Consider the following 23,672-nt stretch of genomic DNA (forward strand, 5'->3'; position numbering starts at 1 on the left):
ATGCACACCTAATATGGTCAAGAGGTTTGTCCCACCCCCAGATTGATCTGATTGGTCCATTGTTTCAAATAGTGCACTACATATTGTATATTTGTATAATGTGTTTATATACAGTATTTTGTACATTCCATTTGTGTAAATGTTGTATTGTGTATATTTTGTATATCGTTTGTATTTTGTATGCATATCTGGTACAGATCTAAGATTTTCACCAAAAACTTCGGTTTTCACAACACTTCAGTTGGTTTTGTAGTGTTACAATAATGGTGATTTGATTCGAGGGCAGAAAATACTGTAACAGCATTTGCTGTGTCTTACCGGACGGCGTCTGCTTAAAGACGTTGACAACATGGCGTAGGAAAACGCTAAGCTGATCAGCGCTCTTGATATTGGGGTTTTTAGGAGAGACGTCTTCATGGTTCCACAGTGGACCTCGTTTCCTATAGACCAACCAATGAGAGTAGAGTGAGAGACAGGAAGTGACACAAAAGCAGATGTCAAACACAGAACAAAGGTACAGCAGGCTCACAGGGCTCCCATTATTGATTCAAATGACTATGTATGAACACACTCAGAATCATACAGAAATAAGACCGAGTGCACACACACACACACATGCAAGGCAACAATACCCTCTTCTGTTACACATGGCTGCAGGCAGAGGAAAAAATACAATAACACAACACAAAAATAAATACACTTTCAAAACGGTTCCAAGAAATCTAGACGGATAAAAACGTGGCAACAAACTCAAAGGTGCACATTGTTATTGAAGGATCCAAAACATTACATAAACTATTCTATTATTTAAACTTTGAGAATGAAGAACATTGACCAAAATATATGAAATGAGAATGACGTTTACTACTTCTTTGCCCTTTCAGGGTTTGAACAACCAACCTGCCGGTTGGATTTGTTACCATTATGCTACATTAAACAAACAATACATGAATATTTAGCCAAATCCTCATCAGCAAAAACAAAACCCCATGAATTGATAATGTTAGTCCTGAAAGGAAAAATCTGATTTTCAGGCTCTCACCTCGAGCTGATGAACTCAATGAGGTTTTTGACCTTCTCGTCCTGTTCTGCAGACAGGTCCACCTCATTAAGAAGGGTGGGGGTGAGGTGAGGCAGGGCCGAGCAGCCCAGACTGATACTGGACGACGTGGAGCTGGAGCTCAGGCCAGAATCTGTCATTGGAGATGGCTGGTATTCAGGCATTAGCTCTGTGGTGCCTGAGAGAGAGAGAGAGAGAGAGAGACATTTACATTATTCGTAATACTACAAGAGGGTCTTTAAATTATTAATAGTTTTAGCACTCACACAGTAACTGTGTTAAATATACCCTCTAAAAGCAACTCCATTAAAGTAGTGCTCTTGTAACTAATTCACCACCTTCAACAATAAATCTAAACGAGTGTTTTGTGCAATACAAGTTTAATTCGTCTCGCGCCCGGATCGTTTCAAAGAAAGCGTGCCGAGTAAAAAACAATTCAATAGTTATTTTGAGCCCCTTGCACAAAGAGTTAGAAGCATATTCTTCAATTCACCTGTGAGGTTGAACTCCTGAAGCGCTGGTTTGACTGTCAGGACTCGGGGCTCATTAAGCTCTCTGTTCCGCAGCAGCACGGAGGCCAGTGATTGGACGCTGCTGTTGGTTCCCTGGACGACCAGCAGGTGTAGCAATAAGCGCTTGCAGTGCTCATAGACTTCTGGGTGCTGGTGGTCGAAACCTACACACAAATATTCACAGAGCATTAAAGGAGCCATATGACACGGCTGAAACGAATATTATCGTTTGTTTTAGATGTAATGCAATGTGTACACACGATTTACGACCCCTTTAAAACAATGAGGGAACAGAAAATGGTGATGAATTCGATTGCAGTGTGTGTGTTACCTATGAAGATGGAGTGCAGAAGCAGGTGAAGGTACGAGCTCCATTCCACTTTGACGCCGTGGTCTACAATGAGGTCGGTGAGTAAGATCACAGCAATGTTACACCTGGAAAGAGTTCACAGTGTTGAGCTTCAAGCGGTCAAGGAGAACATCGATTCACGGAGTGAGTGTATGTTCATCACCTGTGCAGGGAGACTCCAGGTGTGGTGGTCTCGGGCAGGTAATCGATCAGAGGTGACCAGCAGCCGCCAGTAGGGGGAAATGGGAGGGGCTCGGGCCGGTTATGATCCATCACCTTCAGACGCCAGTTCGCGTAAACAGGCATAGTGTCACCTACAGAAAAACATATTTCATCATATTATATTCATTTTAGTCCATATACATGATTTCATGGGGTCTTCAAATGTACACTTCATTTGTTTATGTAAAGGTTCTCACTTTTCTCTTCCTCATACGATCCTCCTGAGCTGCTGCTGTAACGGGACTCCAGCCGATGATGTTGTCTGTTCAGATTACTGTTAAGACCGCTGTAGATGTCCAGATGAGTGTAACTGCACAGACAGACAGAAATCGTCCATTTATCACTGTGTTTGAAGGTAACATATCATGGAAGTGAGCACAGGGTCTCAAAGAGGTGTGCGTACTTGTCCTCCATGTTGGAATCTTTAAGTTTGCTGTCGTGGTGTCCATCAGGTCCGGGTACCATGGTGTTGCTACTGGACGTTGTTCCTAAAAAGAGCAACATGCAAGTGTGACGATGCTACGAGCCTGAAATATCAGCTTCACCTTTTGTGTCCTCATCTAATACGAGCTAGTGTTGGTTAACAAAAAACACTTTAGCATCACAGATTTCTCTGATCCATGAGTTTCCTGGACTACTACTTTTTTAAGGCATCGATAAAGACATTTCCATCGATGCAACCTTATGCGCCTAACATTACCAGAAACACAATAAATGTTGTCGGAGGTGTGTATACCTGATGTAACAGAGGGGATTTTGTAAGAGGAAGTGATGCGGTAGTAGGGCGGGTTATCCATGTGAGTGACAGCTGAGCACACGGGCTCTGTCAGCTCCAGCTCATTCATTAACTCTTCAAGCAGCTGCATGGTCTTATCCCTGCCTAGATACACCACCACACGCTTCACCTGCACGGCATCATGGGAAACATTAGAAACGATGATAGCGATAAACAACAAACGTTTGAGATAAGTAACAGTACTGAGGGTCAGAAATATAAGTCGGTTTTGCTCAGGTTTTAAGTATCTGCCATCTGATTGGTTAAGAGAGGTCGCACTCACGTAAGGCAGGAGACTCGGTTCGCTGTTGACTCCGGACATGCTGATGAGGAAGTGCAGGATGATCTTTAGATTTTTGGGCCAGCTGTCAGCTAAAGTAGTCCAGACGTTCTCTATCTCTGACCATGCAAACTCATCTCCATACTGGAGAAACGGAAAACATGAACATTTAGGAAATTAAGAAGAGTTGAAAAGTATGTGTGATTTCAACAAATTAATTTGTATTACTTTTCCCAATAATTTATGATTACACTTATGTTTAAAATCATTTTACGATCAATGTTTTACCTTTGCAGTCATGAACATGAGGTTATTCAGGATCATGGTGGTAGCATGCGGTGACCCCCAGCCCTCTCCTCTCAGCCAGCGACGGCTGTTCACCATCATCATCTCTCTCTCATGGGCATCCTCCTCGTCCTCTGTTGACGACGGCTCCTCTTGACGGCGAGTTGAAGGCTTGAAGTCCACCAGCTCCACGTTGTTCATCCAGGGTAGGAGGTAATGCAGCATCACCTGCCGACCACCAGGGTGCGCTGTCTGGATTCTCTGACTCACCTCTGGAATACAACTCTGCGTCAGTCTGAATTTCAATCTGAAGTCCAAAAATGTACATATGGGCACACGTGTACCTGAGAAGATGGGCAGCGTGAGCTCGGGGTACGTTCTAGCAAGTTCTTCGCTGAGTTGGTAGTAGGACACAGAGTACAGGTGAGGAAGGGGGGAGGCTGGAGATAACACGCCATCAGCACGCTGGATCTCCAGTTTATGGGCATAACGGAACAGTTTTGGCTCCAGTATCTAACACGTAAACGAAACAAAAGTTACTGGGCTTGATTTCCTTAATCTTCGCCTCGATACTCATTTGAACTGTATAATTGGGTGGTACAGGACATGCAGAAACGTGAAAAATGTGTAAAAAGCTGAACAGGTCACCTGTAGCAGCTGCATGGCGACCTCGTAGATATCTCTGGAAGAGTCTGCGGCCTTAAAGAGGATGAGATTCAGCAGAACCACAGTGTCAAACTGGTAATCCCTGCAGGAAAACACAAAGGAAGTAGATTCAGCTGAATTCAGTCGATTGTTGGTTTGTAGACATGCATCTCAGGAACGTTTTGGTGTGCACCTGTTGTGAAATACATTAGCGATGGCCCTGAAGCAGCCCGCGGCGACCCTGCGGGACCCCGTGTAGCAGCGATCCACTGCCCAGAACATCAGATTGCTCTGATCCGGGTTCAGTTCTAACAACAGCATGACTGCCTCACAGCCCAACTGATGCACCTAAACCCACAAATACATACAGGTCACGATAAATTAAGCACGGTTAAACAAAGCGTTTGTGTTGTGTGTGCGGTTACCTTGCGGTCTTGGGAGTCTAGAATGTTGTCCAGCCACTTGTAAAGGTATCCATCAGAAGACAGACCAACATTATCAGCCACCGGACCACAACACAGCACTGCAGACATGGCCTACGGCAACAAACCTCGGAAACGTCAAGCATCAGCACGCTTTAAAGGGGTGTGTGTTTCAGTGAGCCACAATAGTGTACCTTCAGCGCACAGTACTGGTGTCTGTTGATCTGCATGTTACGGTCGCTGTATCGGTCCAGCGGCGTGAACATGATGCTGAAGGGTCCCGCCCAATGACTGAAGAGCATGAAGAGACTGTGTCTCAGAGACTGCTGTGGGAAGATGCTCCTTCTCTGATGCACTGAGGGAACACACAATGGGTTTTGTTTTGAGACATAAAAAAGTTTGTCTAATGGCTCGCCAAGGTAAAGTGAAAAATATGAATTCTCCTATATTTACTCGCCCTCTTGTCATTTCAAACCTGTATGACTTTCTTCCTTTCGCGGAACATAAAAGGAGATATTTTGAAGAATGTTGTTAACTGCCCCCCATTCACTTCTACTGTATGGACACAAAACCAATGCAAGTGAATGGGGGCCAGTTAACAACGTTCTTCAAAGTATCTCCTTTTATGTTCTGCGGAAGGAAGAAAGTCATACAGGTTTGAAATGACAAGAGGGTGAGTAAATGATGACAGCATTTTTATTTTGGGGTGAACTATCACTTTTTGGCATCCTGACAATCATGACTCGGCAACATTGGCTCAAGCAACAGTTAGGGGGCGGAACTATCTTTTTGGTCAATCTGTGTAAGATGATGTGTTCAGAAAAACAGCCTTCCTTCATTCAAAACGATTTAGTGCTACTAGTCTTGTAGAAATGACACGCTTCAACTGTACAGTAAAAAAACACGCCAAGAGCCTTGTGTGTACCTGGTACATTCTGAATGATGTTGGCCACCAGGGCGCTGAAGTGACAGCGGATGTCTCTTAACGTGTCCGAGTCTTTGTCGTTCTCCGCTTCCAGAAGCTGCCGGGTCAGATCCACGTATTCCAGCAGCGTGCTGTTCAAAGAGTGAGACTCCCCATCCAGACCACTGCTCGCACTACGCACACAATTCACAAGCATTAAGATGTATATGTGGGCACTGTCAATTATATTCACCGTTCATGTGAAAAATGTTAGTGGCATATTGGATAAAATCACTGAAAAGTCACCAGTTCTTCATTATGTTTGAAATGCTTTTGATCCACAGATGGGTTTGAATGGTTCCTTTAAGGTTTGAGATAGTGAGGAGAGATGTGTTTGACTTACGTCTGACTGATGACCCCAGAATCGGCCAGTAGCTCAAAAATCCGGACCAGCTGGACTCTGAGAACATCACGACGACGTCGTCGCTTCATGTTCTGCATAAAAAAAAGATTGATTTGATTTGTTAATTTATTAGATACATTTTCGGTAGACATAACCGTTTTGGTGCTCTGCAAAAATGAATTGTAAGTACTTATTCGCAAGAAATCATAAAATATAGTTTCATGTTTGGAGTCAAGGGTCAACTCGCCTCTGGCCTTCTTTCAAGCGCCTCTTTAATGATGGGGTTTAACTCATCCAACAGCTCTCTGTAACACATACCACTGGGTTAAAGCTTCATCACACAGAAGCATTTATGCTAACTACATCTGAGGAAAAAATGAGTTCATAAAGACAATAAATAAAGAGAGACGCGCAGACGCACCTGAAGGCAATGGGGTTGGTCCTGCCAAGCCCCAGTACAAGAGACTCCGTGATGTCCATGCTCTCAGAACGCATCATAGGAACCACATGCTTGAACAAGGAGGAAGGGGACGGAACGCTAATGATCTGCACAAACACACATGCACACACATACATACATGTTTAGCTCATTAAATGTTTCGCCCTTAAAGTCCCAGTGAAATTAAAAAAGACCATTCTTGTTTTTTCACGAAATATTGCAGCGTTTTTAGTAAATAGCTTATCAATGTGGGTCATTTTCTTTTTAAAGTTCATGTACCCTCATAATCTTCAGTTAAAATCTGAGAATGCACTTCCCCCCTGAAATGACTATCCATCTCGTATATTAGACGGCATGTGATTGTTGTACATTAAACAATCGCAACATCCGGTTCACGGAGACTTTAAGTTCACTCATTTAAAATATGTTCTCTCAAATCTGACCTGTCATGATATTTCACTTGAATTAATGTTATGGAGCATAATGTAATAATGTTAATTATTGAATTCAACATTACACAGTAGATGGTGATATGGCTAAGTAGTACAGTTACAAAACACACATTTTTAGGTATTGGACAATGATTCAAGTGTTCAGAGGAACAATAGTCTCTGGCTTTCTAGATGTTTCATGCAAATATAAAAATTAACTTGAAACAAAATAGTAAAAATTTTACTTAAGGAAACAAAATAAAAAAGGTCATGGGCAGGCAGTGAGCATTTTTGACCGATGACGTCAACAAGTAACTGCATTATAGTTTCACTGAAACCAACAGTCTAACAAAGTTTTCTACTTGAGTGTAAATCAGAGACACTTTTACTTTTTTGATCATGAGACAATACAAATCTAACACACTCTTTAAAGAAAAGATGGCATAAAAAATGCACTAATCCGCTCCGCTATTCACAGTTTTGGTACATTTTTATATTGCCAGCATAAAAGTTGCTAATACACAGTATCAAAATGCTAATGTATTAGCCAGCTCAATAGTGTAATGATCTGACCTTTGAATCGTAACTATATCCGCTGTCTGGCGTGGACGCTAGGGTCTCAGGCAGAGAGCAGCGAACAGACCCGGGGGCCGATGAGGACGATGATGAGGAAGATGAAGAAGTGGCAGAACTGCAGCAAAGGATCAGATAGTTCCTCCAAAGCCCTACATAAGAGTCACTGCTACTGCTCATGTTGTTCACCTTCTTAGCATTGATGGGGCTGCTGCAAGGTCAAAGACAGCACAGAATATACAAATTATACATTAGATTATAAATAGATATAAATAAGACTGTATAATAATGTGTGGATAATTCTACCGGAAAAGAAGCTAAATACACGGAATTAGAAAACATACTTGATGTCGACTTGTGGTGAGAGCAGCTGGAGGCGTGTGGAGGCAAAGACCCAAGCGTAGCTCAGTGCAGAGGGACAGTGTTTGGGCAGGTGCTCCTGCCGCAGGTAACTGGACAGGCTGATCACCCAGGGGTCCTGACCTTGCGTCACATGTGCAAAGACCCAAATGTGGGAGGGGCTTACCACATCAAACTGGTGGCTGATAGGGGAGGAGCTCCACTCGGCCAGAGTCTGAAGGTCTATTCCACTGGGGCAGTATAGCAGATTTGACTACAGCAAGGACAAGCACAATTTTTGAATGCTGGTGAACAACTGTAATTCGGATGTAATAAATAGGAGCATCATTAGGGCATTTTCTTACCTGATCGGCCCCAGTAAGGTGGATAAAGCTTTCGAGAACTGAAGCGCTCAATCTGTCCATCACATCTATCGCCAACTCCTCATCTCCCTGATAGAAAGAAAACATCAAGAGAAACCGCTGAGTATGAGGAGTTCATTAATTTAGAGGGTGATTACATGTAGTCGAATAGGAAAGACGCTTGAAGAGGATGGTTACCTTTGTGATGCCAAGGGCTGCGTGCAGCGATCGAACCTCTTTGAGGACATTGACAGCAAGCCTCCGTGTTGCAGGTCGACAGCTACACAGAACGACCAGAGCCAGACCCTCCACCACATGTAAAACTGTCCAGAGAGGAGATCTCTCTAGCGGCAAACACGGACCCTGACAGCAAGAGGAACAAACAAAGGCATGTCAAACATACTTAAATAAAATTGCATCCATTTAGAACTACACATTTTTTTTAAACAAAAGTTGTGCACAAAAGATTTGGATTTTGTTGCTTTGTCCATGTGTGTTTTTTTTTGTTTCCCAATGTTGACATACTCTAAATACTCTAACTTTTAGCAGAATTAAAACTTTCTCCATTCAGAAATACTGATGACTCATCCTGAACTCTACAGATTTTTGTCCAATCAAATGCTCTTTGAACGAGAATGCCCCTCCCCCTGACGCCACCTACAACTCACTAGCGAAATTGCAAATCACAGTCCATGATTTCCGCAACTACAGACTTTTAAAGCTTTCATAAATAAATACATAAACAAGGCCCCTCTATATGTTCCAACTTCCTGTTTCAACAGGAAATGTCAATACTAAAACTAAAACTGTACTTGTCAGCTATTATAGGATGTTTTTGAGCACACACTGCAAACCAAACAACTTTACAATATAATAGAAGGCCCTAAGTAAAAACAGGCACACATCACACATGCAACATGACAAACCCCTGCGAGATGACACATACACACGCACCTGTGAATCATGACTGCGGTTGCTCTGCACAGCCTGCCTCCATTGTATGATGAGCTGCAGAAGCATCTTGACAGCATTGTCCAGTAGAGTGGGATGAACATCAGTCACCTCCCTCACAATGAAATACACAAAGCCAGACAGCACGTCCTCTCTCCAGTCTGGGAAGTCCACCATCAGAGCCTGCAGAGTGGTGAACGCCAGACCACGTAGCTCTTCGTCCATATGGATGGTCAGTCTGGAAGAGTGGAGAGTCATTGTTTATAAACTAAATAAATGTCAGTGATAACCGCAGAGAGGTCAAGAGATCATAAAAACGTTGTGGGAGTCTGACTGTGTGCCATTATGACTTCACAGGAAGTTTGACTCAGATGGCGGTTATTGCATGGGAAGTGGCGAGCGTACTGAATTTAGTGAGTTAAACTTAATCTCTAACATTAATCTAGATGTCTCTGTTGAACCGTGAATGGTAAATGATCGTAGTTGTAAGCATCTGCTTATTAAAGCAGGACTAGTGAATCTGGGCTTTGTTTAGGTGATGGATTGAGGGTCAGAGTTCATTACTTGGCCAGTAGCTCGATGAGATCCTGTCTGCTCATGCCGTCTGGAATCAGTCTGGGAATGGCAGCTACACACGTCCGAAACAGGTCGATCTTCGGTTTTCGCTCCCCACTAGTGGTAAACAAACATATACATGTAATTCATACAGTGAGGGAAATCACTATTTGATCCCCTGCTGATTTTGTAAGTATAAAATGCAAATCAATTTATAACCTTTATGTAACATTTCTTCTCCTGATTTTTTTTATATTCTGTCTCTATCAGTTAAAATAAACTTACCATAAAAATGATAGACCCTTCATTTCTTTGTAAGCAGGCAAACTTACAAAATCAGCAGGGGATCAAATAATTATTTCTCTCACTGTATATAACGCAACACACATGATGATGAAATCTATAGAGGTAATACGATTTTTCACACACAGACTAGTATGATCAGAATGAGTGTAAAAGGGATATTTTACCAAAATATAAAAATTTGGCGAACACAAAAAAAGATATTTTGATAAATGTCTCTGTGGTTTTGTGTTTATGTAATAAAAGTGAATGGGGGTCAATGCTGTTTGGTTACCAACATTATTCAAAATATTGTGCACTGCTGAAGAGACAAGTTATAGGGTTTGAATGACATGAGGGGAAGTAAATGATGAAAGAAGTTAACGGTCCCTTTAAATTCAATGTATTGATGTCAATGAACTGTGATGAGACTTACGTGATCATGTCCTCTGGTTCTTTGTTGGACATCTGAACACTGGTCATGCTCATAGACCGCCCCACTTCTTTATCCAGGTGTCTGAGGATGTTATCCAGAGCTTTCCTGACCTGAGGGTAATACAGTGACATGCCTACACAGACAAGCACACAGAGAGAATAGCTTAATACTTGATATCGGTGCAATAGTGTACATACAGAGCTCAACCACAATGAGGCCAGATGATAATACAATGAAAAAGTTTTTTTTTAAGTTGTGTTTCGCTTTCATTTTTGCTGTTTCTTTATGAAGTTTAACATGCTGAATATGAAAATCACATAATTTTTTTTTACCATCGACAGTACTCACAAAAAACAAATTGCACACATTTATACATTTCGGTATTATTACTCGTACGCAGAAATGACAAGGTACTGACTAACACACTGAGCTCAAAACAACAGTTTAACATAACAGTTGCTACAATTAGTCGTCCAAATCTTCAGAAGTGTACATTTGATCGTTTTTGTCTTTTATGACTAATACTGTCCTCACGAACCAAGTTCCAGAAGTAGTCACACATCATCGCTTCATCCCACCTTCCCTGAAAATTCCCAGAAATTTCTAGAATTTTCTGACAGTGACAATTGGAAATAATTTTTTAAAATATGTGAAAATGTGTACAGTTTTTGTTTATTTGCAATATATACCGATATATCATTATTTATGACATAAGCTCAACATTTGCTTGAGCTACATATACACTAAAACATTGATGCTATATGGAAATGATTATTACCACAATAATTAGCACCACATAACTGTACAACAACTACTTTATAAAAAGGTCGGGCGAAACAAATTTTTTGCTACACTGAATAATATGTGTTTAATTCAAAAATTTAAACAAAGTATAAACAAACATTTTGCTGGAAACTATGGGGAAAATATCGATATTTGAAGAAATCTGACAATGCTTAAAAGCAGCACATGGAAAACAAACATAAAGCAGTGAACGCAAACATTAAAATAAAATTTACTTCAAAACTTCAAAATCAAGACACAAGACACTTAGAATGGCTAAATGGGCTCTAATAAAGAATATCCTCAGGAGAGCTGTGTGAGAACTGTAAAGGCTTTGGTATAGTTCCCTTTTTTACGTATACACGAGGGACAGCGTACAGTGCGCGTGATGCAAATTTTCATCAGAATAGTACGCGCGTACTTTTGTTACCTCGCGTACAAAGTACGCGCAGGTCGCGCATTCCATTTCTTGCAGTAATTAGTTTAACTACCAAGTGGCAACCGTGTCCTGGGATCATCGATTCAAGGTAGTAGAAGAAAACCTGACCCCCGTAGGCCCGGAGAGGTATTGCAATATGTCACAATGCGCATGCGTTAAAACTCGTGTGTACGGGTATGATTCGAAAGCAGTATACTTTTGCAAGGCTGTGCGTTCGGCTGTATGCGTACGCTCGCATACAAGTAAAAAAAAGAAGTATGCCTCAGGCTTAAGGGTCCGTACCTATGCCTTTGGCTTCCTCGTCTGTGAGTGTGGTGTTGAGGAAGATCTTTTTGACCCTCAGCGTGTTGCCGGAGGGTAAGATGACTCCTGTGGTGGGCATGGGCGGCTCGCCGTCTTTCTGCTGCAGGCTGTCGGCTATCACCAGGAAGGCCCGCAGACCAATATTCATCCTCTGAGAGAGTGAGTGTGAAAGAGAGAAAGTGAGAGATAATTTGTTTCTAAGTTTATCTTTTCATCAATCCATCAACACGGTCATTATCTGCATCATTTACACGTTCATCGGTATTTTGATTTTTGGTACTAATGCATGTCTTTCACTACACGGATAAATCTGGACGCTTCAGTTCACGTTATAGAGAACAAGACCAGGCAATGCAATTTAGAAGAAAGGGAAATATTCATGGCTGTGTGTGTATGCGTGTGTTTACCTACCTCTGGATTGATGGTGAATGTCTTATGGGACTTGCCCACACACAGTAGGTCATAGATGATCTCTTTCATGGCAAAGTCAAGCCGTTCCTTCAGAAAGAAACATGGCACAAGGAGTAACTTGTTAAATTCAAACACTTTTTAATAAAAATAATTGTTAATACTATTAATAATAATAATTATTAAAAGAGCAATAAGCCGAAAATCAAGCTTGCTTTTAATGTATGCTCTCTTTGCCCCATTAACCCTGACACTGCCCCCATAAGCATACAGCATTTTTATATCAGACTGCCAAAAGTTCAATATTATTTGATCTTTCAAAAAATAATATTAAAAAAACAAAACTGGTTATTTTGTATACTTCCATAATTTGAGATTCGGGCTGTGTGTTTGTCCAAACAGTGGTAGACAGGAGTGTTTGGAAAAAATGTTCTTTTCAATTCATTTCAATTCTAAAGTGCCGGAGTAATATGAATGTTAACCCACTCTTAGACGGGTCAAGCGGTTCTGAACTGTGTGGTTTACCTGAGCAATAAACTGAATGATCTTAACAAAGATGTTGAGGGGTGTGTCCCTGGGCACCACGCTGCGAGAGCCCTTCGGGAAAAGTGCGGTTACAATACTGAGGAGACGACTGGGAGAGAATAAGACATGATGTCAAGTGAGAGACATGTATAGATGTGTGATGTTGACCTTTACAAGAAAACATGTGAGAAATAATAATGTGAGTATTTTAATATGTCCGTGGTTTACGTGTTTGCACTATTGGGTGCACGACTGTGTTTTATTTTTGCTGTGTGTGTTATTGAGGTGGTGTGTACCTGTGTGTGGCTGTGTTGCTCTCGCATTTGATCCTGATGATGTAAACCCAAAGCAGCCTGTACAGAGACTCCAGTGCTACACGAGACATTTTGGGGTCTTTGTTCTGAAAGAAAGGGGACAAAACAATTCAGGAAACATACACGCAATCTTCAAACAGAAACCCATGAGTCCTAGAAACAAGCTTTGTACTTAATACAGTGGTTCTCAACAGGGGGGCCGTGGCACACAAAGGGACCCCAGCTGACTTTCAAGGAGGGCTCAAGATCACTAATATTTAAAAATGAGACAAAATGAGCATTGAAATACATTTATTGTCAAGTTCAGTTTATATGTGAAGCTCAAAAATATTTTAGTGTGAAGAAATTTTGAGTTTTTGTGAGTGGGGCCCGTGAATACTGCAAAATGCGCTCGCTTCGTTCATAAAAATCTGCTGCTTCATCTGTATCATCATAAGTGATCAATAGTTCGCTGGCTGCTCAGAACAAAGCTACTGAGCAGTATGACGCACCAAACTCTGTTTAAAAGTCAATATGAGCCGTAATTTGTTCTTTAACTGCATTGATGCACAGAGAGATGACTCATAAATCTGTTCAATTTAGCAAAGGGGGGTTCTAAAAACCCTGCTAATGAATCCGAGATTAACTCATCACAGCTTGTCCAAATCCATTCACTGACTAAGCAATTGTCTCTTACCTCTCTCTCACACACACAACAAGACTGCACCAAAGTGCACACAGCAGTAAAGGATGTAATGACCAACACTAACCACAGGGGGTGATATAATAGCATAGTTTGCAACTACAGTAACATCAACTGGGTTGATTCAGGAAGTGGAGATCAGCCAAACGTCTCCCCTGTGGAACACGGGTCAATCACATGACCAGGGCTACTTCCCTCAAACTAACCGCAGTAACTCACCTGTAAGGTCTCAATCTGCTTACGGATGCTGTTGTTTGACGGCATCTGGAGCCAATAAACGTGCGAGAAAAAGAAAGATGACAAAAGACAGGGTGATGGTGGTGGGGAAGACATGCGGGTTAGAAAAAGAACAAGAGACAAACTTAAAACAAAACTTGTGCTACAACATGCAAAACAAAGTGCAGGGTGTATGGGACATAATACTTTCAGTGTCAGATTCAATAGAGAATTATTCAAGTATTCAAACGTTTATAAAAACCTCGATTAAAAATAATAAAAATGTCCTACAAGACAAACACTTCTAGGGATATATTGTATTATATGCTTCAAGACAAATGCATCTAGGAAAATAAATAACATTTCATGAAGTGAAATTAAAAATCAGCAGGGACTTATATCAATGTCAGATACGTTATAATATAACACAACTTGTTTATGCTTAGTGTATAGTAATTTTAATACAGTATTATACTGTGCTACAACTACGCAAAACTATGATTTTAAATGGTAAACTCTCCTTTTCCAAAAATATGAATGTAAACTTAACTATAAATGAACAGCTTGGCATAAAAACATTGGTACGGTATTATGAGGTAAAATAACACAATACATTGAAATATTAATTTTCATATTAATGATTAAACAGGAAGAAGGATTATGATTTTAAGCAAGTGTTTGTGATTATGAAGACTATTCAGAATAAATGCCATTTTTAACTTTACGCAAATGAAAATAAGGCTCCAGTCTGGTTTCATCGGACGCACGCACCTGGCCCTAAAGTTAACTTCCGGTCTATGTTTATTTATTGGTCTGGCTAGTGGCTAATAACATAAATATTTAATTTAATGTATATTTATATTAACTTAAATTATTATTTTATTGTATAATAATTGTATTAAATAAATAAAGTATTTTGTTGTATGTTCATTTTTTTTAAATAAACAATTTGTTAAATGGGTTGTGTAACTTTGTCGCATTTGAAGAAACCGTATGGGACACTGACATCTACCGGTTGAACTTGGTACCGCAGTCTAATTCAAAATATTGGAGAGGCAAGTTTACATAAAAAAACGAAACGAAATGACATGCATTGAATATGGCATCTACTATGCTTTCTATTGGTCAGAAAGGACAAACAGAAGCAGGGTTAGAACAGACCAGAAAGGAAAGCAGAATGACAAGCAGAACTGTAAAGGGAGACCATTGATCAATCAATGAGGAGAGGAATTATCCACCACTGAGCCTACAGCACAAATCCCATAAACCTCTGCTAAATGGGCTACACGGGACCGCAGGGGAAAACTTCCCTCTTGCTCCTGAATAGCTCAACTGATTTAAGTGCAAAGAATCAGTCTGAAGTGGATTCACACTACAGTCCGAATTCTGATCTGGATTAACAGTAATTAAGGACATAATTACAAAAAGCCATCAACAAATCATCAGGAATCTATCCCAAAAGCATCACTGACACACCAGCAAGATTCACATGATCAGATTGGACAATATACAGTATGGTAGATTGAAGGGGAAAAATCAATCTCTTCGGAATAGAAGTTAGGAAGAATCATCTTGGGAGTTATACCACTGACAATGAAAAAGAAACACACAAACACACATAGGTTTCTGAGTTTGATTTAAAAAGTGGTTGACACAGGAATAATGAATTAAATACTATAAGCATGAGATATGTTAAAGACAAAAGCAGTTTGTACCAACACACCCTTCGCCGATATGATATAACAGAACCAAGCCATTTATTCTTAAATATGAACCAGCCAACATGCCTCCTGGCACTAGAATCTGTGTAAAGCGTACATTGTTTTTTTCCCAGCAACTGAAAATAAAGCTAGTGTTTACATCCAAACTGAATTTGATCGTACCTAAAGGTCATGCACATAATGTTGAACTTTAAAACACTTCTTCATATCCCATCGTAATATAAAAAAGTATTCGGGAAACTGGTTTGAACGGTTCTTTTTTATTTTATACACCTTTAGCAACACCAAAGAGAATTAAGTATACAGCAAAATGGTTTAATGCAGTGAAACTAACAGCATCAGTGGATTTCTCACGGGAAGTCATATTGCTGAGGCAGTCATTCTGTTCAGTTCACTCGACTGTGAGCACACGTACCTTTAGGTGTGAAAGGCAGTTCTGAAGGAAGATGTGCCAGTTATTGAGGAAGAACTGCTTCTGACTAACACACAGCAGACACGTCACCAAGGGGTACAACGCCTGGAGAGACAAAAACCACAAGAGAAATATAATATGAAGTTATTTTAAAAAATGAAAAGGAGGAGCAATTAATAAAGTCGTTGAAAAAAACCTCAACCAAAAATAAAGTTGTGACTTCAGTAGATCTGAAATACAGCGCAAGTCAACATTCATTGTAATGACATGAAAAAACAGCAGACATCTCCACCCAAGAAACAAAGTTATACGAGATTGGAATGCAATGATTACTTTACACACAGGCAAAGATATGCCTGTTGAGTCTGAGAATGATGTAGACCGCAAAGGATTGTGGGAAAGTGCAAAATACCAGTGAGTGCTTCTTTCTTGAGCTGAGGTCAAAGGTCGTCTGGTAGAGCATCTCAACAAAGTTCTTCAGGCACGGCACATTCACTTCATTCTTCACTGCCTACCGAACACACACAAGCTCGGACACATGAGTCATTTCGCTGAGATACACACCTCACAAATGACTTAAAGCTATACAGCTGTGCTTCATCTTGTCTTTAATACAAATTCTGTTTCAACTGTGTTTCACAAGCACCACATCAGATCTCTTAAAACATGTACAGTCATGAAAACTGAAGAACAGTCCTAACAGGCTAATTTGAATAAAACAGGCTTTCAATATATATACAGTATATATATATGATTTGTGCCAGACAGAACTTTTATTTGAACTAATGAAAAGTTGCAATGCTCTGCGTTGTTTTTCGACTTCTTGAGAACCAGAATTGAGTTGAAAATGCATTAATAATGTATTTTATCCTCAATGCACATTATTTTTCTGCAGTGCGCATCAGCATTATGTATAAATGATGGTAGACTGGTAGGAACGGAGCTCTTCATGATACTTACCGCAGCTACAGGGATGAGTATCTCCACAAACAGGCCAGCCAGTGCATGTTTGATATCTTTATCCTTCACCTCCAGGAAATACTGAGCACATTCCTGTCTCACCAACACAAACACACAAAACAAGACATTTAATCAATTACATGCAAATCTCAGTACTAACAATTTTGGCGAAACTTGTAAATGTATATATATCAGTAACTAAACTGAAAAAAAAACATGCACCGATATTAAGCACTTCTTACGACGAATATGAGTGCCCACAAAATACAGCATCTCTTTGCGGCTGCTGGCTCAATAAAAACATCTCCGGATTACGATGCTTGTTAAACGCAACGTATTGAGTGTAGGATTTAACAGCCTGTAACAGGTTTAATGTAAAGATATTGCTCCACACAATCCTGCTGGCAAAGGTCGACTCGCCACTCCGAAACATTGTTACTCAAGAGATTTTATGAGACACGACTACAGAGAGCTTGCAAATTAAACAAAAGTACTGTCCAACTGATAATAGACGAGACAAGACTCAAATTTATTCAAACTGAAAAGGCTAACTAGCTGATGTTTCTATATTTGGATATTAGCGGCAGAAGTTTAAGTCTGACTAGCCGATTATTCATTCAGAGACAACCACTAAGCTTTGAGAGAGTTTTGCACATCTCTACACAGTGATGATGTGACACTAGAGATGCACCGATTGCAATTTTCTTTGCCGATTCCGGTTTCCGATTTTATTATAAGTGAAACCTGCTGATTCCGATTTTGCTGATTCCGATTTTATATCCACAAACTATAATTGACAGTATACTGTATATAAAACCATATTAACTTTTCTTCAATGCACATTTTTTTTATTTTCATTCCATAAATGATTGAACATTACAATTTCCCCAAATTTCCCTAAATGCAGTTCTCCAAGCTGCATTAAATTACAGAATCTTCTCTTTCCCAAACAACTCTTAAAATGAAGAACTCTGTGACTGAAAAGAAGTACAAATAATAAAATATAACTAAACATGTCACTTAATTTACATTTTTCATTTTTGTACTCATCTCACAAGTCTAAGATAACAATAAAATACTTTATTCTCGTCTGTTTCTGTTTATGAAACTAACATTGCTTTATTTCATTTTTTTCTGAAATGTAAAATAAGTTGTCTTTATCTTGGGTCTGTAGTATTAAAAGTGGGTTGATTTTTGCTGCAACTTGAATTAAAAAATGTAAGTGAATTCTACTCTAAAGATGTATATGTATTTGCAGTTTTTTGTGTTAGTAAAGAACTCAATCAGATATATATCACATATATTGGTTGATTTATTCATTTTTTTTATTTTGGATTTTTAAAAACAAGTAGAAGTCGTGTTGAATGTCATTTTACCTAGGTGAAATTACCAGTTTTAACGTAAGACAAGGAATCAGGTTTAATGGAATTTACGTTTGTTTTACACAGAGTGAACGACTTCAACATGAGTTTAGCATGTGTCAGAGTTTAGCATGATGCTAATAGCATCACTGTTGGCATACATACCCCATGTAGACGGAGCAGCGAGAGATGAACTACAGTGCACCTTTTTGTCTGTACAGTACATGATGAGTGTGCATGCGCATGCAGTCAGCGGATATGAGATGCACGTCAGAGACTTGCGGTACGGTGGACACACATGCGAGTATAAACGAGCCGTGAAAGACATGTTTACTTGCGGCTTTGAGTGTACTGACGGCTGTGACGTTCTTGCCTGCATTACGGGCAACAGAAGATCGGCTTGGAATCGGCGAGATGTGAAACTGATTGGCCGGTCACCGGTCCGGCCGATCATATGAAAAACCGGCCGATTCCGGTCTCTGGCCAGTCAATCGGTGCACCTCTATGTAACACTTAAGAATCCTTATAGGAATAGTTCACCCAAAAATAACAATTCCGCCATCACCCTCAAGTTGTTCCAAATCTGTATACATTTCTTTGTTCTGATGAGTACAGAGAAGATATTCGGAAGAATGCTTGTAACCAAACAGTTCTTGGTCATCATTGACTACCATAGAAGGAAAAATGCTTTATAATTTTTTGTTCTGATGAACACAAAAGAAGATATTTTGAAGAATGTTGGAAAGCAAACAGTTCTGGGGCACTTTCAACTACCATTGTATTTTTCCCCTACTATGGTAGTCAATGGTGGCCAAGAACTGTTTGGTTACAAGCATTCTTCCAAATATCTCTCTCTGTGTTCATCAGAACATTTTAATTTTACAGATTTGGAACAACTCAAGGGTGAGTAAATGATGACCGAATTTTTATTTTTGGGTGCACTGTCCCTTTAAGGCACCATCTCACTAGCCAACTTGAATTTGCTAGATTCAGACTCATTCATGAGGAAGTGTAGATCAAATTAAAGCAGGGCAACAAACTGACGGTTCTCCACCGTGAGCAGCTCACTGGTCACTGTAAACCCTGCAAGTCCACACCAGCATCTGCCAATGATCATTTAAACAAGCTGAATCTTGTCAGAAAGGTCCATAGGGCAATAAACGTAACAGGGAGTCACCAGAGCTATTAACACCCTTCTGCAAAAGTCGGCCTGATTATTCAGCGACTATATAAATGAAACCACAAGGTTAAAAAATTAGGTTTAGGGATCCTGGCATTTACGTGGACGCCTTCAGAAACATCAAAAAAGACCAAACCTTCAATTCATTTTAAAGATAACAAAACGGAGATGTGTAGACACGACTGTATTGGTATGCATGCGGACCTGCATGAACTGGAAAGAAGCTTCAAAGTCCTCGACGGGGTACATCTTCACCCTGAAGAACTTCATGCCCATGATGAGGGTGATGATGCTCTGCACCACATGAGGACTTTGCTCCTTCAGCCTCAGTTCCTTTAGCTCAGTGATGAACTTCTTGCGCACCGCCTGGAACCTGCACACACAACACACAAAACCCATCAAGATCCTTCTTTTACACTCTTAACACTACAGCAACACACATACTTCAGTGACTCCACGCAACAGGTGGACTAAATATTACAGTCTTTAGAATGTCTTGTTTGTCACAGTTACGACTTGAAACCAAATCAAATTCTAACCATGAACGCTTGTTACAGCAATGAAAACCATCTGAATTCAAACAAGAACCTCAGTCAACGCGTCATGTCTTTATCACATTATGTAAAATGGCTCTTCAAATACAATCCTCAGGCAAAGTAGCTCAGCGCAGGAAATCATGAACAGGAGGAGAGGTTGAGCACTGTGGTAAATCAATTTCAGGCCGTCACTATTACAGCGAAGAGCTAAATTACATTACAGCTTAAACAGACAGTTTCATGTAGCCGTGAGGGAGTCTTAGCGTGTGGCGTGGGGAGAATTACAGAAACGGTAAACGTGTCCAAAGCCCGTACAAATCATTCAGAGCTCTGTATACAGCTTTAGGCGAGCCAATGTGACAGAAAGAGAAGGGTTCGATGGCTTTGTGAATTCTGAAAGGGTAATAAATATATCTGACTGTGCTTTTACTGGAGACCTCAATGGATGGGCTAGTATCTACTTCAACCTTCTGCTGTTTGGTTTGCATTAAACAAAGCCAAGTGTGGCTACATGTAACGGAGCTATTAAATAACATTTGAAATAAATAACTCGCGTCATTATTACACACATCATGTCATAACTGATCATTGATCGTCATAGCAGATCATTCATTTACATTTAAATTGTTTAAAAGAAGTTTTTAACTACAATAAACAGCAAAAATGGTCATGTGACCTTGAAACCTATTCCTATGTGGAATACATATTTATTTTAAACATGTTTGCCATGTGTATTTAGATAAAGTTATTAAATAGATTTGAAAAAGTAAACCTTGTGCAAAAAAATGTGCAACACAACACAAATAGTATGCATGACTGAAGTGAGCCGGTAAGAGGAACTCACTTTGATTGGGCGAGGATTCCGATGACCTCAGCGTACAGATCAGCAATGATATGCACATTACCAGTGTTGGGGCCCGAGTACCTGTCAAGCAAACAGCGATATCCAAGATTAATAACACAATAATCCACATTATCAAGAAAGTAACCCGCCTGATGAAAACATACTTATGACTGCGTGTGTGTGTGGCACAATTCTCTGAATCAGATGTAACTGACACAAGTCTGCAGTGTTTGCAATACGAAAGGCTGGGTAAGACTCGGACAGCTCATAAACTTGTAGGTGATAAAACTCAAGTTATAGGTTGTTTTATAGGGAGTTTGAGGAATCGGGTGCATGCGAGCCCGTCTGTCATTGGGTTTGCATTTGTGCAGCCTGGCCATGTACATTTTCCATAAAAAGGTGTGTGTTTGTGTACATGCACTCACCCCTCTTTGTGTTTAAAGTGCTTGAATGCCAGGTTAAGGACTTCTTGTACTAAGGTGTCTGGCACTGGATGAAGTGGAATCTATAAGAAAACGTTTCTACATCATTAGCACATCTGTAACGCAAAGGTCAACGTTTTTTACTTCACGAACCAGGATATCGTGTTAGCAAGTCGATGCATGTTTGTCACAACACAGCTCTCTCTCGTCACTTTAAAAACACCACACCTAGGCTATGAAGCACACACACATACAGTATACACACACACACACACACCCAAACCTCACCTGTTTCAAAACTTCCACTGACACTAAACAAAAAATGAAGTCTATGGCTAAGTCCCTTCGCTCCAGGAGAAAGTCTTTGTCCCGATGTTGTTCATCTCTAAAGAGAGAGATTTTAAATTAGTACAGGAATACACGAGTTAGAATGACAACACATTTGGAGCAATCCAAATTATTAATACATGAATACATTTGTTTTAATTTATTAAAAGGTAGACTGGGTAGATTTGGATGGGACTAGTTTAACCTGAAAAAAACTGGGGAAATTTGCGAATGTGATCTTGATCTTGTACAAAGCAAACATGTGTTTTGCTTAAACAAATCTAGTCAAAATTACAGAGCAATTTGCCTCCCGTTTCAAAACTAAAAAAATCTAATCACGTCTTGACAGGAATGTGTGTGGTTATATGCTACTTCCCATTAATTTCGACCTTGGTTGAAGATTGTAACAAAAGATGGTTAGCAAATGTAACTCAAATTTCATTTAGCATCCCAATCCAGTCTGTAAAGTTTTAAAGACAAGATAAAACAGAGAAAGCAAGACACTTGGGCATGGGCTGACGCCACGAGTGATTCATAAGCGCAAGAGATGCTACAGAGAAGCTGTGCGTCTTTCCTCACCCTTTAGACTTGGTGCTGGAGCGAGGCCTGTACTCGTACGACTCGTCTTCTGTTCCGCTCTGTCTTCTGTACCAGTCAAACAACGTCCGCAACAGCGAAGGCAAACAGTGTTCTGCTATGGAGCTCATAGAGCTTATTAACTGTAATACAAACACAGCGATACTGCTCAATAATGCGGCATATAACACTGCACACCTCAGAAACAACTTTCACGAAAGCACATTGTTTTCATCTTCAAAAGACAGTTATTAACCCCCTGGAGTTGTATTGATTACTTGGATGGATGGATGAACATTTTGAATCGTCATAACTCTGGACCCCAGTCATTACATAGCCAGGCTTTTATTTAATATAGCTCCAATTGTGTTCATCTTAAGTCACATAGATCTAGGAAGGAAGGAATTTTTGCAGAAAGAAATAAGGAGAGCATGCAGCATCTTTGAGCGCATTCAGGTATTGATCTGTTCTGTCGTAAGGGCAGGATGGGTGTAGGATGAAACGTCCACTGGCTACTCAACCTTTTACTGCAGTAACCTGGCACCAGCCGTCACACACGCAGTATCTATGAGCGATGGCCGTGGAGGAGATTGTGTGTAAGCCAACTGTACGGTTCAACACAGCTCATCGCTCCGCAGTCACTAACACACATCACTTATGGAAAACTTCCAGACGCTGCACAGGTGTTGTAGTAATGTGAAGAGTAAAAAATGTGTGTTTTTGTACCTTTTGTTAACAAGGTCAATGTCAAAAATTTGCTTAAATTTGCTTAGTGATTTACAAAAAAGTTCATGTGATGTTATTGTTCCTTTGTTAGAATTTTCTCAAAACATTCTAGGTTAAATCCCAGTGAAATAAAAAAATTGATCAACCGAGCAATTTTTTCATTGAAATATTGCAGCGTTAACTTGTAAATAGTTTATCAAATCTGGGTCGGTTCCCGATTTATAAAAAACACGTTGTGCCCTCATTAAATTTCAGTTAAAATCTGAAAGATGCCACTCCCGTCCTGTTAATGACATCCCATTTTAAATGACGTAAAATTCGTAACGTAAAATTGGACTGTTGATTCTACAGATATTCACAATGTGTTCTCATACTATGAAGCCACTGACGCATAGTGTAGGCTTCAGGATAGACACAAGGAAAGTGTATATGTGTGTTGGACCAGGATGATATACGTTTCTAAGGAGTTATGTAACTGCTCCCCCTGCCCTTGGCAAACACACTCCAACACCCTGAAGTTATATATTCACACACACATACCTGGCAGCATGTGCTGATCTACTGCTGCGGATGACACAGCGATTCTGCTTTTGGCAACATTAGCGCACACACACGCGCACCAAAAACTCTAAAGCATTGAGCACACAGACACATTTGCTGTGGTTTTCTGCATACAGAGCACATTCCCAATGGCTCATTCTTTCTGACACAC

At 40.2% G+C, this 23,672-nt stretch overlaps 1 protein-coding gene across 1 annotated transcript in view; it reads right to left on the bottom strand.

Moving 5' to 3' along the window:
- fryl (furry homolog, like) overlaps positions 1-23,672 on the bottom strand; it is a 65,454-nt gene that overhangs the window by 15,281 nt on the left and 26,501 nt on the right. Inside the window, exons 4-42 of the mRNA XM_057353899.1 lie at positions 22,238-22,377; positions 21,620-21,716; positions 21,335-21,414; positions 20,910-20,990; positions 19,734-19,902; positions 16,989-17,081; positions 16,441-16,539; positions 16,032-16,133; positions 13,899-13,943; positions 12,980-13,083; positions 12,684-12,792; positions 12,162-12,248; positions 11,730-11,901; positions 10,226-10,358; positions 9,517-9,624; positions 8,956-9,190; positions 8,200-8,364; positions 8,005-8,091; positions 7,645-7,913; positions 7,301-7,511; positions 6,279-6,403; positions 6,105-6,162; positions 5,858-5,949; positions 5,476-5,648; positions 4,745-4,905; positions 4,554-4,664; positions 4,322-4,476; positions 4,132-4,231; positions 3,828-3,996; positions 3,487-3,755; positions 3,202-3,342; positions 2,880-3,048; positions 2,547-2,631; positions 2,341-2,453; positions 2,085-2,235; positions 1,904-2,007; positions 1,554-1,736; positions 1,043-1,238; positions 319-440 (exon numbers count right to left, since the gene is read on the bottom strand). Of these exons, the coding sequence (XP_057209882.1) occupies positions 319-440; positions 1,043-1,238; positions 1,554-1,736; positions 1,904-2,007; positions 2,085-2,235; positions 2,341-2,453; positions 2,547-2,631; positions 2,880-3,048; positions 3,202-3,342; positions 3,487-3,755; positions 3,828-3,996; positions 4,132-4,231; positions 4,322-4,476; positions 4,554-4,664; positions 4,745-4,905; positions 5,476-5,648; positions 5,858-5,949; positions 6,105-6,162; positions 6,279-6,403; positions 7,301-7,511; positions 7,645-7,913; positions 8,005-8,091; positions 8,200-8,364; positions 8,956-9,190; positions 9,517-9,624; positions 10,226-10,358; positions 11,730-11,901; positions 12,162-12,248; positions 12,684-12,792; positions 12,980-13,083; positions 13,899-13,943; positions 16,032-16,133; positions 16,441-16,539; positions 16,989-17,081; positions 19,734-19,902; positions 20,910-20,990; positions 21,335-21,414; positions 21,620-21,716; positions 22,238-22,377 (5,263 nt within the window). The remainder of the gene's footprint in view (positions 1-318; positions 441-1,042; positions 1,239-1,553; positions 1,737-1,903; positions 2,008-2,084; positions 2,236-2,340; positions 2,454-2,546; positions 2,632-2,879; positions 3,049-3,201; positions 3,343-3,486; positions 3,756-3,827; positions 3,997-4,131; positions 4,232-4,321; positions 4,477-4,553; positions 4,665-4,744; positions 4,906-5,475; positions 5,649-5,857; positions 5,950-6,104; positions 6,163-6,278; positions 6,404-7,300; positions 7,512-7,644; positions 7,914-8,004; positions 8,092-8,199; positions 8,365-8,955; positions 9,191-9,516; positions 9,625-10,225; positions 10,359-11,729; positions 11,902-12,161; positions 12,249-12,683; positions 12,793-12,979; positions 13,084-13,898; positions 13,944-16,031; positions 16,134-16,440; positions 16,540-16,988; positions 17,082-19,733; positions 19,903-20,909; positions 20,991-21,334; positions 21,415-21,619; positions 21,717-22,237; positions 22,378-23,672) is intronic.

Source organism: Triplophysa rosa, linkage group LG15, assembly GCF_024868665.1.
Source record: "Triplophysa rosa linkage group LG15, Trosa_1v2, whole genome shotgun sequence".
Taxonomy (NCBI): Eukaryota; Metazoa; Chordata; class Actinopteri; order Cypriniformes; family Nemacheilidae; genus Triplophysa; species Triplophysa rosa.